The 18,053-nt window shown below is 42.4% G+C and overlaps 1 protein-coding gene across 1 annotated transcript in view; it reads left to right on the top strand.

Annotated features, from left to right (window-relative positions):
* Positions 1-18,053, top strand: part of Ralgapa2 (Ral GTPase activating protein catalytic subunit alpha 2) — a 290,311-nt gene that overhangs the window by 29,243 nt on the left and 243,015 nt on the right. The window contains 1 exon segment of the mRNA XM_052725986.1: positions 5,163-5,215. Within this exon segment, the coding sequence (XP_052581946.1) occupies positions 5,163-5,215 (53 nt within the window).

Here is an 18,053-nt window from a genome sequence, read left to right as displayed (position 1 = left end):
TCCCTTACACAGGTGTTATTGAACAACAGATGGCTAAAATGAGAAATAGAAGGAACCCACAGAAGGCATGGATTCCAAAGGGATAAATGATTTAAAGAGCAAGGGAGAAAAATAATGCATGGACATTTAAAAAATATCCAGATTTAAGCTGCATTTGGTGGCACAAGCTATAATGCCAGAATATGGAGGCAGAGGCAGGAAAAAACATGAATTCAAGACCTACATAGTGAGACCCTGCTACAAAAGCCAAACACTGTAAAAGAACACCAACATTAAAATCAAATTCCATTAAAGGAGCTGTGAAATGAAAGTCAGGTGTCTCCTTGCCTGTACCTTCTGTCTGTCCTTAGAGATTATTTTCTATTATCAGTGAGTTTTGTTTGTATATGTTTTCATATTTATGCCCATATGTAAAATATTCTACGGAAAGCAAACCAGCTATGGGATATTTATTATCTATCTATCTATCTATCTATCTATCTATCTATCTATCTATCTATCTATCTATCTATTTATTGAGACAGAGTTTCTCTGTGTTGCCCTGGCAGTCCTGGAGCTCTCTCTGTAGACCAGACTGGCCTCGAACTCTTAGAGATCTGCCTTCCTCTGCCTCCTGAGTGCTGGCATTTAAACACATGCACCACCACTACCCGGCCAGCTCTGGGAATTTGGATGAGGGAACTGTGTAGCTGGGAAGTCAGACTATTCTCACCCTTCTTGCTGTTTCTCCTTGAGCCTCACTTGGCCTGTCTGTGTTGGTCTCCTGCTGTGAGCAGCAAGCAGGCTTACAGATCCACTAGGATTGTAGCACAGAGCCTGGCACAGAGCACCTGGTCAGTAAGGACCGTCACTGTCTTTGCCTTTCCATTTCATGTCATCTGTCTGGAAAATGAGGAAAAACAAACGGAAGTGTTTTTCCTAGTTTCTCACACCAACTCAGCATAACATTCTGCTGCTAGTCTCCAGCAGACATCAGCTGGTGCCCATTAACTTCATTCAGTCTTGCCAGGCTGCTGGGAGGTAGTTTCAGATCCTGCAGGCTAAGGGCTGAATGCCACAAGGCCGCCCCCTTTAATGTAAGTTGCAGGTTCTAGGTTGTCTCCTGTGCAGCAACAGACTGACCATAATCAGGAGTCTAATAGTCTCTTCTCAGGGTTGGTTAATTTGCTAGAGGAGTTGGCAGAATGTGGGGAAACAACCTTACTTATTTGTATCTATTACAAATGTTTTGTTCATTTACTGCATTACACATGAATAATACAAATTTTAAAGAGTACCTACGATAAAGAGCTGTGTGTGAGGTCTGAAGGTCCTGAACACAGGAACTTCCTTGCCATGGAGTTGGAGAACAGTACTCTGCATGTACATGATACATTCTTCTTCACAAACTGAGAGCTAGCTCCCTTAGCCAGATCTTTGGGGTTCAATGGAGGCTTCATTATGCAGGCATGATTGATCACTCTATTAGTCATTGGTGATGAACTCAGCTGAAGGTTGTAGGTGGGTGGATGGAGCTGAAAGTAAGATTTGAAGTGGAGAACAGCATTGCAGGTAGAGGATAGAGCTTGAGCAAAGGCAGGAAAGTGCCCTCAGGGCATGTGTGGGGAATGTGCTTCTTTTTCTTGCGTCATAAGGTATGTGAATGAGTTATGGAGGAAATCCCATTATGTTTGCCAGGAGCCTTGACTCCTATGCTAAGGAGTTGGGACTTCGTTTTTAGTTAGAGCCCTTAAAAAACGTTTGCTTCTGAGACAAGTGTCCTGTTAAGTGGTGAGTGCATAAAGCACAGAGGTGAGTTGGGGGCTGATGCTGTCACCCATGTGAGGGCGGTTACTCTGCTGGAGAACTGTGGAAGACTGACACAGCAAGGTAGTGGTTAGGGGAGGAGAAAGAGTTCCTGTGAGACCGAATACACAGGAGAGGGAGATGTCAGAGAGCCGTTCAGGGTCCCGGTTTGACTTATGAGGTACCATTGTAGCTGCAGAAACCTTCGAGAACAGCATTTGGGAGGCAAGAGGATGAAGGCAGCTCTGACTTGTCTGTATTTGAGGTACTTGTGGGACACAGGAATAAGTGTTGGCTGGGCAGCAGAAATATAGGTTATCTGAGCTTGGGAGAAGCGGGTGGAAGCTTTCTGTTGCCGAGGGAGAAAGTATACCAAGGAAAAGGGAGTCAGCAAATGAAGAGGAGAGGGATAGATTAGTGGAAGGGTGTTAGGAAACTGTGTGGAGACAGAAGCCCAGGGGAGAGATTTCAAGGCTTGCAGGATCAGAAAGCCTGATGATGCGGAAAGATGAGGTACAGTGGGGTTATGGAATGAGAGCTCGCGTCTGACCTGAGGACAGTTCCTGCTGAGGGACTGTCAGAACTTGACAGGTGGACATGGAGCAGAGGGTGGAGAGTGGGGAAAGCACCCAGGGAGCTGGGATGTGTGGCCTGGGAAGAGCTGCTAAGGGCTGTACCTACCTGTAGTCAGTACGAGGAGAGGCAGCAGATTGTATGGGGGTTGGAGAAGGGTGTTGGGAGTCAAGCAAACAGTAGAGAGACAGAGGCAAGTACAAAGTGGCTTTTTTGTCTAAGGAGAAAAGCTGGAGGATGAATGTAGTCAGATATTTTGGGGGACAGGAAAGAAAACCTAAGGGCTTCCTGAAGTACACCAATTGCTGTGATCAAACAGAAGTGTGCCCTGTTTGTGGAGGGGAAGGATTAGTGGGCTCTGGTATGCAGCAGATGACACAGTAGCCTGTCCTGGGATGCCAGCATGTGCTTTTCTTAAGGTGTTTCTCAGTTTCCATCTCTGATTTATAAGCTGGTATAAATCTTGAACTTAAGAAAATTTATTTTGGCCCAAAGGGTAGATATTCCAAATTTGGAATGATCTGTATTTACCTTGCTAGTTTTGCTCTACTCTACTTTGTTTTACAGGTATGTGGAGGAGAAAAGGGTCATGTTATTTGCAGTCAAAATAGCAATGAGCTGAGTATGGTAGCTCAAGCCTTAACCCCAGCACTCAGGCAGAAGCAGGAGGATCTCTGTGATAACCAGTAGAAACAGGGTGACTTAAAATAATTTTGGACAATTGGCCTTTTTTTTAGCTCTGATATTTTAATTTTTTTCATTCCTATTTTGTTTTTGTTTTGGGGTGTGTGTGTGTGTGTGTGTGTGTGTGTGTGTGTGTGTGTGTATGTTGAAACAAGGTCTCACTATGTAGCCTTGGCAAATCTCAAACTCACTATATAGACCTGGCTGGCCTTGAAGTCACATCCCCTTGTCCACACCGAACACCAAAGCATTTAGTATCCTGATACTAGCCTTAGAAAGGGTCTCCTCGCTTCCATTCTTGTGCTTTCTTCTACCCCCAAGTTTCTTTTCAAAGGAGTGCTGAAGCCATGACTTATGTGATCACTGAGGCTCTAGTCCTCAATGGCTTTTCATTCTCAAATCACTGTGGTGACTTTATCCTGTCCCTGATCTGCCTTCCTTTGCCACACACACACCTACTCTCTGAGCTTATCTGCTCAAATCTTCCCCATCTTTGCTCTAGCCTCCGGTCCTCCGGTCCTTCTGGCTGTTTCCTGACCTGTCAAGCGTGCTCAGCCACGGGAACTTTGGTCCAGTCTCCCTGCCTGGGGTGTGTGTGACTCCCTCATATTTCTGAGTAACCTGCTTTTTTGGCCATTGTGCATCTTTGCCTAGTTGTCAGTTTTCCAGCAAAGTATTTCCCAACTTCCCAAGTCAGACTTGCTTATTGGTTTAGGATTCCTCATTTGCTTTTGCTCATGGGTTTCTAACTTATTTATAGTTTGCCTCCTCCTGTCAAAATGTAATCTTCCCCAGAACAGGGAGTGGTGTTTGTTTGGTTCATTCCTTTGTCCCCAGGGCCTAGCAGAATTCCTGAGAAACAGATAGTTTTTAGTATTTGTAAATGAATGATTGATAACTACTTCTTAGAGCTATGAGGATTCAGTTAGGTCAGGAGCCTGCAACTGATAGCTCACTTGACTTTTGGTATTGTACTTGTTGTTGAGACAGGTTCTTGCTCTGAAGCCTAGGCTGGCCTTGAGCACCTGGGGGTTCTTGGCCTCCTACACTACCAGAATTAGGGTTGTGGGCCACCACGCTCCACTGGCTTCACTGGTTATAGTCAACTCCATTCATTTACATGCAGCCTGAGGCAACCGAGTCTGATAGTTGCAAGAGAGATCTGAAAAGCCTCAAATATTTACTCTTGGCTGATTCTTAAGTTAGATGACTTAAGCTGCATGCCTAGCACTGTGTCTGGGACATACTATAGACAGTAAGTGATAATTCCTGCTGGAGGCAGGTGGTGCAGTTTTTATGTTATTATCAGTTAATGTTACCAAAAGGGCATTGTGGGGCTGCAAATATAGCTCAGTTGGTAGAGAGCTTTCCTACCATACAGGAAACCCCAAGTTTGATTCCTGCACCACATAAAACTGAGTATGGTGGCACACCTTTTGTAATCCTAGTACTTGGGAGGTGGAGGCAGGAGAACCAAATCTTCACAGTCATCCTCAGCTACATATCAAGTTGGAGGCCAGCCTGAGCTACAATGAGACCCTGTCTAAAAAAAAAAAAAAAATAAATAAAAAACAAAAAACCCCAAAAAACAAAGTGTGAAATTGTACTTTTCTCTATAGATGTTCATGCTCTGTGCTTGTTAATATTGTTTGTCCTTTGAATTTTTACCATAATTTGAGCTGGTGAGTACCTAGTTAAGAAACAAATTTAGAAAACATGGTCGTTATCTTTGAAGAGCTAGTATAAGAGAGTGTAAGTATAAGGCGGCTGTGGTTGATATGGGCCTGATGTGCCAACTCAGGGCCTTCTTCCTAGCTCCCCTGCGTCTCTGTAGTTCCTAATGCATGTCTGCAGCATTTTAGATGCCTTTCAGCATCGTGTGTGATACTCTATTTTTTTTGGGGGGGCGGTTTTCGAGACAGGGCTTCTCTGTGTAGTTTTAGTGCCTGTCCTGGATCTCATGCTGTAGACCAGGCTGGCCTCGAACTCACAGAGATCTGCGTGTCTCTGCCTCCCGAGTGCTGGGATTAAAGGCATGCACCATCACTACCCGGCTCATATGTGATACTCTAAAGCTTAAGTACTAGCATACTGACTAATTTCTTTTTCTTAATTTCCAGGGAATAATAAGTCACAAAGAGAGGAGCTGGACTCCATCCTCTTTCTTTTTGAAGTAAGTTTTGGTTATTATTATTATTATTATTATTATTATTATTATTATTTTAGCTTTTATAAAGTCCTTGTTAAAAATAAGATATTTTATTTGATCCTTAATTTTACCTGAAGACAAATAGATATGACTGTGCATGGCTGTACCCTGCCCTCTACCTACTTTTACAACAGATACTGCTAAAAATGTTGATGTCATTTTTCTTTTTAAAAAATGTACTGAAGTTTCCCTTGTATGAACAACTAGATGTAAAGGTACTAGTTGGAAGAGTAAGCACATTTTAAATAGTAATAGCTTTTGCTGTTTTCCTTTTCATATGAACTTTTATGTGAGTTTTACATAAATGTCCTCTGTCCCCAAACTATAGGTGACCTGTCTTATTGACATGTGGATTTGACATACAGAAACTCAGTTTTTCCACATATACATGGAATATTTTAAAAATTATTTATTTTTATATGTATGGATGAGGGTGTGTTGTCTGCATGTGTGTCAGATCACTTAGGACTGGAATTACAGATGGTTGCTAGATGCCTTGTGTGTGCTGGGATTGTACCTGGGTTCTCTTGAAGAATGGTCAGTACAGCTCTTAACCACTGAGACTCTCCAGCCCCTCAATAAATTATTTTTGACATTGATGGAGTTATGCTTTTTGCATATCTATGTCTCTGTGTACATAGGTAGTCTTTAAAGCTGAAACGATGTTTGGCTATGGGTTTTTTTTTTTAATTAAATTAGATTTTATTTGTGTACATGTGCATAGCTGTGCCACAGGCATACCCCACAGCAAGCATATGAAGGTCAGATGACAATCTGCTACAGTAAATTCTCTCCTTTCCCCATGTGGGTCCCAGGGATTTAACTCAGGTTGTCAGGCTTGATAGAAGGGGCCTTTACCTGCTGAACCGTTTTGCCAGCCCCTTGGCAGTGTTTTTGCTTTTGAATGTTTTTGAGACAGGGTCTCTCCATGTAGCCCTAGCTGTCCTAGAAGTCCGTATAGACCATGCTGGTCTTGAACTTGAAGAGATGTGCCACCACATCTAGCTTTTGGCAATGAATGTGTGTGTGTGTGTGTGTGTGTGTGTGTGTGTAATATAAAATTCTTACTTACTAGGCAGGAGATAGATTATGAACACCAGAAAAACTAGTCTCAGCTACAGATTAATAAATTATAAATTAAGAAAAACATTTACTTACTTATTTGGTGTGTGTGCATATTTCACAGTGCCTATGTGGAGGTCAGAGGACAACTTTTGGGAGTTGGTTCTATACTTCTACCAAGTGGGCTCTGGGAGCAAACTCAAGCTCTTTTCCAGAGTGAACTACATAGTGGACCCTCTAGATTATAAATTCAGAATGTTGATTATTCATAGTTTGTAGTAGTGTGTGCATAGTTTGGTGTAAGAAGATAAACTGAAGCTGGGCAGTGGTGGTGTATGCCTTTAATCCCAGCACTCAGGGGGCAGAGGCAGGTGGATCTCTGAGTTTGAGGCCAGCCTGGCCTACAGAGTGAGTTCTAGCACAGCCAGGTTACAAAGAGAAACCCTGTTTCAAAAATGAATGAATGAGTAAATAAATAAATATAAAAAGAAAAGTGTGTATGGGGGTATGTGTACATGCATACATACCTGTGAAGGACAGAAATCAACTTTGGGGCTTAATGATATGCACCTTTAATCCTAGCATTCTGGAGGCAGAGGCAGGCAGATCTCTGTGAGTTCAAGGCCAGCTTGGTCTACACAGAGAAACCCTGTCTTAAGAAAAAGAAGGAGGAGGAGGAAGAGGAGGAGGAGGAGGAGGAGGAAGAGGAGGAGGAGGAGGAGGAGGAGGAGGAGGAGGAGGAGGAGGAGGAGGAGGAGAAAATAGTATTACCTGGCTCTGGGGATGGCTCAGTGGGTAGAGCACTTACCACACAAGCCTGACAATCTAAGTTGAGATTCCTCAGAACCCACTTGAAAAGCCAAATAGGGTAGAGGAAATGTCTAAAATCCCAGCATACCCCGGGGCTGGGGATTTAGCTCAGTAGTAGAGCACTTGCCTAGCAAGCACAAGGCCCTGAATTTGATCCTCAGCTCCAAAAAAAAAAAAAAAAAAGGCAAAAAACAAATCTCAGCATACCCCTACTGGGAGATAGGAGAGTGAGACAGGAGAAGCTCTCAGGCCAGCTTACCTTGTATACATAGAAGTGAACAGGAGAGACTCTGCCTTAATCTAGGTAGAAGATGAAGACTGACATCTGAGATTGCCCTTTGACCTGTGAATGTATGTCATGGTTGGTTTTTGTGTACACACACACACACACACACACACACACACACACACACACACACACGGCTACTGCTACATGTACTCTTGAGTAATTTGTTGTGTACTTTTGTTTGGTTTTGAGTGTAACACAAGTGTCATCATGGCATACTATCATCTGTGACTTGTCTAGTGCTCCCAGCTTATTTCTAATAGTTATTCCACAATTTAAAATTCAGCTTCAATTTATCCATTGGGTGTTTTTTTTCTTTGTCTGTAGATAATGGCCAACTTTTTCAGTGGTCTTTTTTTTTTTTTTCATGTAATGCACTGGCTTAGCCTTACATTACATTTGCAAATAGAAGTGATAAAAATAATCATTATATTTTTATCCCAAAGAGAGTTTCACTTATGTTCATGTTTCACCAATAAGACTAACATACTCTGTAATTTTTAATAGCTGCTCCATCAGATTACACAAGCTTGTTTCCATTTCTAGTGTGGTCAGATTATTTGAAAACAAATAGATGGGTTTTTACATTTTCAAGTTTCCCTTTTCTCTGTATTAATTAGATGATGACTCTTGTGCATTCCAATTCTAGATATTTCAGGGACTAATAATTTGCTGGCATTTAAGGATTTGTAATTTTTGTGGTTTTAGGTAATTTAATTTTTACATACTTAAAAATTTTATTTAAAGTTTTCATATAATATATTTTGATCATATTCCTTCTCTCCCCATAACTCCTTCCAGATCCTCCCCTCTCCCTACCTAACCAACATCATGTTCTTTCTCTTTCTTAAAAAAAAAAAAGGCACCCCACCCTACCCCACCCCACCCCACTCCAAACAGCAACAATAACAGAATCCCAACAACCGTGGTGTCTGTTTTGTGTGGGATGGCTACTCCGGAGCATGAGGCTTGCCTTGGACTATGGTTGATTGAAGAAAACTAATTTTCCCTCTTCCTGCAGATACCAATTGCAGACAGCTTCTTGGCTAGAGGTGTGACTTCATGCCCACTTTGCCCTCCTTCATGCTGGGTACTTTGTATTTTAGATCTGGTAATTGTAACGTCTGAAGTGTTTAGTAGTTTAAATCTGTTGGTTATCTTTTCCCACACAGTGACTTCTTCTCTTGCGTCTGTTGTGAGATCAATATGAATCATACAGATTTAATTTTTGTTAAGCCTTTCTTTTTCTACATGGATTTGTTTTAGCTTTTGGCAGGAATTTGGGAGTGGTTTCAATTAGAATTATTTTATATTCCTTTGAGGGTTACTACTGGAATCTCAGGATGAATACCCAAAACTTCTGAGGGTAGGACTCAGGGGCTGGAAGGACCAGACATCTGTCCATTACAGTGTTGGTGTGGGAACTAGCTCTTTGGCTTCTGCATTCTTTGCTTGTAGATCCCAGATCTTTCTTTTATCCTCTTTCCTTTTCCTTTCTTGCTTCTGTCTCTTCTACTATTTTTTTTTTTTTGTCTCTGTTAGTTTCTCTGAGTCCTCAAAACCATGCAAAGCTTTAAGAGTTGTGTTTGTTGTTATATCTCTTGGCACTAGTTGTTTCAAAGGTAGGAAGCCTGCAGAGACCTGAGTCCTTGCCTTCCCACAAAGGAAGTTTGATGCCTTCCTTCCTGTCCAGAGATTCTGTACTGGGAGGGAGCTATTAGGTAGGGATGCATTACTATTTACAGAGAATTAGTTGCCTATATAGAAGAACAAATATATATTATTCAAAGCGTCATAAAACTTTCACTTTGCATAGTAAATATGGGTGAATGATGAACTTGTATTTCTTTTGTTTATGCTCTATGCTCTGCTCTAGCTTTATAAGTTAGCTTGTAATTTGTATGTTTCATTCTGGGCACCAAGCAACTTCATTGCTGCTTCCTACATTAGAAGTGGTTTATGAGGGTTCTGAGGTGAATACTCATCAACATGTAAATAATTGAGAAAGGCTTCTTTTTAAAGTGGTAGAGTTATTAATATGTTAAATTACAGAAGCGATCCTGTTCAGGGATATTCTATAAATAAGAAATGGGTTGGAAGAAAGTAGAGAACTAAGAGAATTATGGAGAGCTATACCTTCCTTGGTAAGGGGCAAAGTGCTGGGACTTTGGAAGTGGAAGCAATAGTTTCAGTGTTATAAACTGCTGTATAGTACAGTGTTCTGGTGGAGTAAGTGATGGGCAACTAAGGTTGGCAGCTCAGGTCATAAGTTCCAGGCTGTAGATGGTTGTACAGAGATGAAACCTGTTTGCCTTTACTTCCATTTGGAGCACGTGTACCTCTGGAAGATGACCTGGCTACCTCTTCTTGTAGTATCACTTAGGATTTCTGTTCCTGTTTTTCGTGGAGATGATTATCATCCTTTTGTTTTTTTAAAATTTGTTTTATTATTATTGTGGTTATGACTAAATTTTTATTCTTCTCTGAAAAGCATTTGTCTGTCATTGCTGGTTGTTCCAAATGGAGATGTAGGATCTCAAAACACATGTAATTGCCATTTTATGTAAAGGGACAAATCTCTCCCGCCCACCTGTTTCCAAATAACCAATCAGAGGCTTAATATTATTTACAAACTGTTTGGTCTATACTTATTGTTAGCTAGCTCTGACATCTTAAATTAACCCATTTCTATTAATCTATGTATTTCCACGTGGCTGTGGCATTACCAATCTGCTGGCATCTTGTTCCTTGGGCAGCTGGATGGCGTCTCCCCTGCTCTGCCCTCTTCTCCCTGTATCTCTTGGATTTCTGACCTGGCTCATATCCTGCTTTACCATAGGCCAGAACAGCTTCTTTATTAACCAATAGTAGCAACACATATTCACTGCGTACAGAAAGATCATCCCACAGCAATCTTACATTGATCAGAATTTGTCTTACAAGGACCATTCTGTTTAATCCTTTCCTTCTGAAATAGATTATGTCTTTCTAGGTTGGTTTTCTATTCCCAGTTTTTAAAGATTTTATTTTTAAGTGTGTGTGTGTGTGTGTGTGTGTGTGTGTGTGTGTGTGTGTGTGGGTGTATGTGTATGTGTGTGTGTGTGTGTGTGCATGTGAGTGTAGTACTTGCAGAGGCTGGGAGAGCCCATCAGATCTGGAATTTTTACCAGATGTGGGTGCTAGGAACTGAATCCAGGTCTTCTGCAAGAGCAGTATGTATTCTTAACTTCTGAGCCATCTCTCCAACTTTCGTTTCTCAGTTTTTATAGAAGAAAGTTTGGGAGGTCTGTGGAGTTAGGTGACCTGTCTCAGGTTGCATATTTAATACGTAGTAGCCCAGGGACTTACCTGTGTTCATAACTCATGGCCATGATGTGAGTTTTACCACCCCCCCCCCCACGTCTATTTGAAACATCCTATCATTGGAGAGTCTAGATGTCTTTAAGCCACATTCTGCAGGATATTTCTGTCAACTCGTGCCCGTTCTTATACATTCATTCATTCACCAGACAGATGTTCCATGTGCATACTGCATGCCAGGCACAGGTCTAACTGCTGTCAACAGCAGTAAGCAGCACAGACAGGGCCTTCAGTCCTTTTGAAGCCTGTGCTAACACTCACGGCAAGCTGAAGAGTTAATTGGGAAGAATCAACTTATATCGGAACTCCAGTAATGACCTCCTGAGTGAAGAGAACCTGCCTTTTTCAGAGTTATTGTTTGTGGTGACACTTGAGGAAGTTACCTACCCAAAGGAAAGAAAGGATGCTTAACACACGAGGAACCTGATGACTGGGCCTCAACTTCATACTGTCTTCTCCTGAGAACCCTCTAGATGCAGCCCCCAAGAGGTTATTTTTAGTGATACATAGGATGTGTTTTAATCAGATATGATCAGGCACTCTTCTATGAAAATGACCATAATGAAGAAAGAGGATGACTATAATGAAGAGAGAGGTTTTATATTCACTCTTCCCTTAGAGCAGGAGGCACGCCACACAGGGTCCGTCGAGGTTTGCACAGACGTGGCATCAGCAGACACGGAGAGGCCTGAAAGCAGGAGCTCTGCTGTGTTTGTGAGAATGCTCAAGCAGGGCGAGCACACTAAGCAGAAGTTAGGGTTGTGGAGTTGGAGTCATCTGAGCTGACTCTAGGCTGGTTGTTCTCTCTGGCCACTGAGTGATTCGGGAGGAGGCTCAAGTCTCAGAGTGTGAGAGCCTAAGAAGGGATTTGGGATTGGTTGGTCTTAGGCCCTTTCTGCAGGATTAGCTAACTCAAGGAGGGACAGTCCTTCCCTTCAGTGAGGCCACAGACCATTAATATAAAGCAGTCTGCCATCTTGAATTCCACCCCTTTTCAGCAGAGAAATAGGATGGTTTGCAAGTAGTATAAATTGATTAAGAAATAAGAAAGTTCCTAAATTTGATAGCAAGGAATTTCTTCACTCCCCGATGAAGTGATTGAAACACACACTGAAGAGGTTTAATTTACAAAGCCCGTGTGTTCCGGCACTAGACTTCTGCCCACTCCCCCTACATCCACAAACCCACACCTACACACATCACCGAGTTTGAAATTATGGATAAACACAACACTCAATTTTCAGAATCTTTATTCTAAATTTTATCAAAATTGTCTCCCAGATTAAACCTCATTTTAATCTTGCCATTATCCTTCTAGACACCAGAATGAGCTCTTTATAGTCTGTAAAATGAGACCAAGCTGGTCTGCCCTGCAGAGTCCTTCACCCCTGGGTGGCAGTGGAGCTTTTCTCCTCATTTGCTGTTGTCCCTCTCTGGGGAAGCACTCCCTCAGCGCCAGGCTACTTTGCCATGTGCTTCTCTTCTGTCCCTTCTCTGCCTTTTAGACGAGGTTTCCAGGGACTTTGACCCTTTTTGTCCGGCCCACTCTTTCTGGCACTGTTCAAACTCACTGAGTTCTCCTGGCAAGTGTTGCTGGGGTGAGGGGTGAGGAGTGTTCATTCTTCTAGTGAACTTGTGTAATACGCCATAGTGTGTGGCCATTTGTTAGCCCTTAATGTAGCTATGCCTTAGCCTCTTAATGAGGCCATAAAGTTCCCCAGCCCAGCATCCATTACTTACAGTTCTTTGTGACCCCACAGTGATTTGCGCTTGTTAATATTTATTGTTGGATTAAAGTCTCTTAAATTCTCAACCTCTCTCCATTGTAATTGTTTGGTATTTTGCATTAATAGCATTCTTTCCACCACCTAGAACTTGCTAGATAAAAGAGACCGGGGTCAGAGATGTCTCGGTCTAGAACAGCTTGACAGTGATAAGCTAGTGACCTTGATAGAACACTTAAGTCTTTCTTTATTTGGTTTCCATAGAGAGTCAGTCAGGGGTAGGAGGGGGTGAGCCCTGCAGTCTCTTCCAAGTGCGTTAACCTGCAGAACTGCAACTGAGCGTTGTTTGAAGTGTCCATACAAGTTCATGGAAAAGTTCTTTTTTAGTATGAGATTTAGTTTTATTCTTCTATTTTGTTTTAAATTTTAAAAGGATTTGACTCTGGTTAGAGTCCAGTTTTATTAATTTTTATCTGTTTTATATATGTGTATTATCTATTTAAAATTATTTATTTTATTTATGTGTATGAATGGTCTTCTGCATGTATGTATGTATGTATGTATGTATTTATGTATGTATATCATGTGTAGTGGAGAAGCTGTGGGGTCTCCCAGCTACTTCCCCTGAAAGGTCATTCCTCTTTGCTAAACACAGGGTTAGATTTTCATCTTACTGTAGGTCTGTTCTTGTGTGGGAGGGGACTTCCAAGAGTTAGGGTTTTACTGTAGTAGATTTCCTGGGCTTCTTGTTAGTTCCAAAGTGTCATGGCTGAGGCCTGAGTATTACTCAACTTCCATGGAGCAAGGGAACATGGCTTCAAAGCCGCTTTCTGTAAACATGAAATTGAAAAGCCATGCAGATTTCATTCTTTCGTTTTCATGCTTGCTTTGAGATGAAAATGACATTAATATATAATGGCAAATCAAATGACTTAGTACTTTATCACTCCACCACACCTTCCAGCCCTTTTCACCCTTCCCTCTTTCCCCAAACTAAAGGATGCAAGACCCTGTTTGTCCAGGATGGGACTCCGTGTCTCTTCTCTGTCCCTCCTTTGGTGAAAAGGGAGCCTGGGCTGGGAGGCACCGAAGGGAGAGGTAAATCGCAGCAGGTGAGCTGCACAGTGGGTACAGGTGCCATTTGGGCTTCTTACAGGGCACATAGGGAAGGGCACGGATAACCACAGGCACAGCTGTCTCTTTTCCTTCAGTACTCAGGTACATGTTTGAGATTCACTCACTCCAGGCCTCCACGAGTGCATCTTCTTTCCTCTCCTCAGATTTTGGGGATGTTGGGTCGATGGCAGGGTCTACATTTGCAAAGCCTTGCCCACATGGCTGTGTTGAGGAGTCACTGTGTGACCAGAGGTGAGCCTAGGGCTGCAGTGGGTTTTACATCCTACTTCAGCAGATTTCCAGGTGAGCTTGTAGAGTGGGCTTAGCTTCTCACGGTTCCTAAAGTAGGGGAAAGAGTTGTAAGGACTTTCCTGATAGCAGTCACATGACTTGTCCCAGCGTGGTACCAGGAGCTTTGCGAGTAAAGTGAGACCAAAGGCTGACCTTCATTCCCAGGATACTGCTTTGGATTTGAGTACCACCCAGTGGCTTGAATGTTGATTTTATTGCTGTAATCTCTCCTTGGTGCTTGCATGTACTGGATACTGGGGACATGTTAAAACATAGGACCCAGGTCTTTTTCCTTGTTTTTTCTTTTTTTGTAACATGGTTATTCTGATGTCTGCTTTTGTTTGTGAACTCAACAGACTGGAAGGTAGAAAGATATAAATGTTTAGTTTATTATGGACATAATTTGCTTATTTTACTGTGGTGTGTTAATAATTTGAATTAGAGCACCAAAGTCTGAGGGGAAAGTGTCTGTTCCAGTGGATAAAGTACCCTCCATTCTGCAGGCTGCAGCAGTCTCTCTCATGAATTGAGACCTAGAGGTGAGAAACTTGGGATTGGCCCAACAGAGTGTACTGAATTACTCCGTTCACCTTGGAGGAAGGGAACCCGGAGACAAGATGTTTGTGGAAGTCTGAAATTACAATCTTGTGATTGATTATCTGCTGTAGCACAGGTGCCCTCCCTATTCCAGGGTGGCAGCGGCTGGTCTGTGGTAACTGACACCCTCAAAGATCATGTAGACCTCAGTTAGGAAATGCACACACGAATCCTTTCAAGATAACGGAAAAAAACACATCAAGACCTCATGACAGGGCATTCACAGTATCAAGTGAGCATGCTGTGTTGTGTTAGAACTGAGCACGTGTTCTCTTTTTACAGTGATCTCACACTGATGCTGAGACCTTGTCTGTGTGAACTGGCTTCTTAGAAGAGAGTTGCCCAGATGCCTGCTGTCTTGTCAGTGTTCTCTGGCTTGTTTTGTGTGGATGTATAGCACGGTAGCTGTTAGAGAGTGACACCTAGTGTTGGATGTGCATGTGACATGGGACAGGAAGGAAAGAGCTGACTTGAAGCCTTCCTTCCCAGCCGTTGATCCTGCAGACCTGGGGCATTCACTGAATGACCTTGAGCTAGCCTGCGGATCTTTGGTACTCTCTAGAGTCCTTGAGGGAAGCATTTAAAATTAAAATTTCTGGGGTGGCGAGAACCAAGTTACAGCATTTCGTGCAGACTTTGTTATTTCTCTCTCATTGCTTATGCAGACTCTCCAGTGAATTTTTTAACATAAAAAATTGGCATAGAAAGGATAGCCAGTTAATTATGCTAGTACAAAAGTAGGAGAGAGAGAAAGATGTGGTAATTTTTAGCCAAAAAGCAAAAGCCTGCATGAGATGGAGACTAGCATGGCAGCTGTGGCTGTGATGGACACTTGTTAGGTGAGTTTCGTGTGTGCAAGTCAAACTCTTCTTAGAGCTGGGATTTCTTCAGGGCAAAGCCCACCTCTTATAACAGAATTTCATGCTACTACTTTGAGGATTTGTGAAATGTCTAGTGCAGGTTTTTTCCCCTGAATATTGATGTGCAAGTGGAAAGATAAACTTATGAAATGTGTCATGTCTCTGCTTCCAAGGCTTTCAGTGTTGAAATGTTAATACACAATGAAAGGCTTTTAAATTTGTATGTTAGTACCTACTGGGACTGTTTTCTCTTTCGGTCTGTGGTTTTGCCTATCTGGTGCTGGTGCTGCCTTGGCCTCCCTGCCGAGCCTCTTGCTGTCTGTAGGTGGCAGTCCTCTGCTCTCTCTCCCTCACCCTCTCCAGGGCTCTCATGGAATGCAGCTCTGCTTCCATCACCTTCAGAACTGAGATCACACTCTCAGTGCTCCTCCAAGGACCTCTTCCTCTGACCTCTGCCTCCTCATGCCTGTCACCCCGGAAGTCCTCAGACCAGCAGAAAAGCTTTCTGGGGGGAGGGTGGGCACTGTTTACTCTTCTGAAATGCCCTTCTCTTGTAGTCTCACCTCTTCGTTTTCAAGATCCTGTTCAAAGGTATTTCTGCCCTTCCTGCCTGAGATTCTAACTGTCAAGGAAGGAGTGGTGTCTTTGGTCTATCTTTGGTCTCTCACATGGTACCTGGCATAGAATGAGCACTTAACAAGAATATTAATTAATTAATTAAACAGATAATTTAAACCTATACCCTCTGAGTGATCCATTTATTGAATTCATTGTTTTCTGTGGGTACATCTGCATACATGCCTCATGAGTAGTTCTCTGTGTTTTATTCTCAAGTTTTATGTATTTAAAAGCCATTTCTGATGAACTTGGTATTTTATTGGGGAATTTAACCTGCTTATACTTAAGCTTTTTGTGAAACAATGAACATTTTTTTACCTTTATCTTTGTTTTAGGAAGAGTCACTGTTTTTGGATTTGTGGAATATGCTTTCCAATTTGATAGGTATAATTTATATTTTCTTTCATCCAGTAATTAATTATCTTTAAATTAATTAAACAATATCTGGCATCCAACGTGGTGGCAAGAGTTTCCACCTAAAAACTGAGAAAAAAGATTCTAAACGGAGCTAAAAACAGCTCCTAGTTGTCTCTTTTAAGCTAGCGGCAGCCTGTGTGTTTGAGCTACTATGGCGGGTTCCTGGCGTGCATGCTCGACCTGCAGTATGGTGGGAATGAGGCCTCTGCAAGTGGCACATTAAGCTGTGTGGTGGATTTAGCCTTTGCTAGTACAAAACAAAAAAAAAAAAAAGAGGTTTCTGGGCTACACGCTGCTTTGATAGAAGCATAGACCCACTATTTATGAGAGTTGATGGCTCCCAGAGCTGGCGGAAAACGTATCACCGCCATGTTGGGAAGCTGAAGTGGGCGGAGCCAGCAGCGCCAGCGCCGTTTCAGGCTTAGAAGGCTACAGTTCAAAGCAATAGGCTCACTCTAATATAAAAAAAATAAGCCACGTAAAGATGACTACCACACAAAGAATCTGGATTATGTTCTCTTTGATATTCGTAACTAAAGAAAAACATTTGATTACAAAAGCTGTTGAGTTATGCCAAAATGTATATTTTAAAGGTACCTTGACTTCAAAATTTGGATGTAAGGATATGTTGCTTTGGAAAGGAGGCTCTGCTTTTGTTTCCACAGAAAGCCAGAGGCTATGGATTTGTTCCAGATTAAGACACATCAGGTTTGACCAGCCAAGACCCCCTGAAAGGTCTCTGATGACACCATGGCCCAGATGATCCAACATCCAGAACTGTTTCAAGGCAACTGGCTCAGACGATACACCCTCATGGACTACTCCATAATCCTAAAATATTCTTTGTGTCCCCATAAGATACAGCGCCCCCTCCAGCAGGAAGTAGTAAGAGAAGCTACGCCCAAATTCCCAAATATACCAAGCTGACTTTGGAGATGTGTAAAGGTTAAAACCTTCCTTTTTAAGAAAAGAAAAGGGGAAGTGCTGTGGGATGGTCTGTATGTCAAATGTGTTGCTGATTGGTCAATAAATAAATCACTGATTGGTCAGTGGCCAGGCAGGAAGTATAGGCGGGACAAGGAGGAGAATAAAGCTGGGAAGTGAAAGGCTGAGTCAGAGAGACACTGCCAGCCACCATGATGAGAAACAGCATGTGAAGATGCCGGTAAGCCACGTGGCAAGGTATAGATTAATAGAAATGGATTAATTTAAGCTGTAAGAACAGTTAGCAAGGGCGGTGGTGGCGCACGCCTTTAATCCCAGCACTTGGGAGGCAGAGGCAGGTGGATCTTTGTGAGTTCGAGGCCAGCCTGGTCTACAGAGCGAGATCCAGGAAAGGCGCAAAGCTACACAGAGAAACTCTGTCTTGAAACAAACAAACAAACAAACAAAAAAGAACAGTTAGCAAGAAGCCTGCCACGGCCATACAGTTTGTAACCAGTATAAGTCTCTGTGTTTACTTGGTTGGGTCTGAGCGGTTGTGGGACTGGCGGGTGGCAGAGATTTATCCTGACTGTGGGCCAGGCAGGAAAACTCTAGCTACAAATATCACCCATTTTTTCTATATCAAGAATAAGATGTTTAATAGTAGCCTTGTTCTTTTTAACCTTCTAAGTCTTTTGTAGTTCTCATTTCTCAACATTTTAGGCAATTTATATTCA

This window comes from Peromyscus californicus, unplaced genomic scaffold (assembly GCF_007827085.1).
Source record: "Peromyscus californicus insignis strain IS unplaced genomic scaffold, ASM782708v3 Scaffold_7__1_contigs__length_154581171, whole genome shotgun sequence".
Lineage (NCBI taxonomy): Eukaryota > Metazoa > Chordata > Mammalia > Rodentia > Cricetidae > Peromyscus > Peromyscus californicus.
The sequence above is the reverse complement of the archived record's forward strand: the minus strand, read 5'-3'. Positions and strand labels throughout refer to the sequence as shown.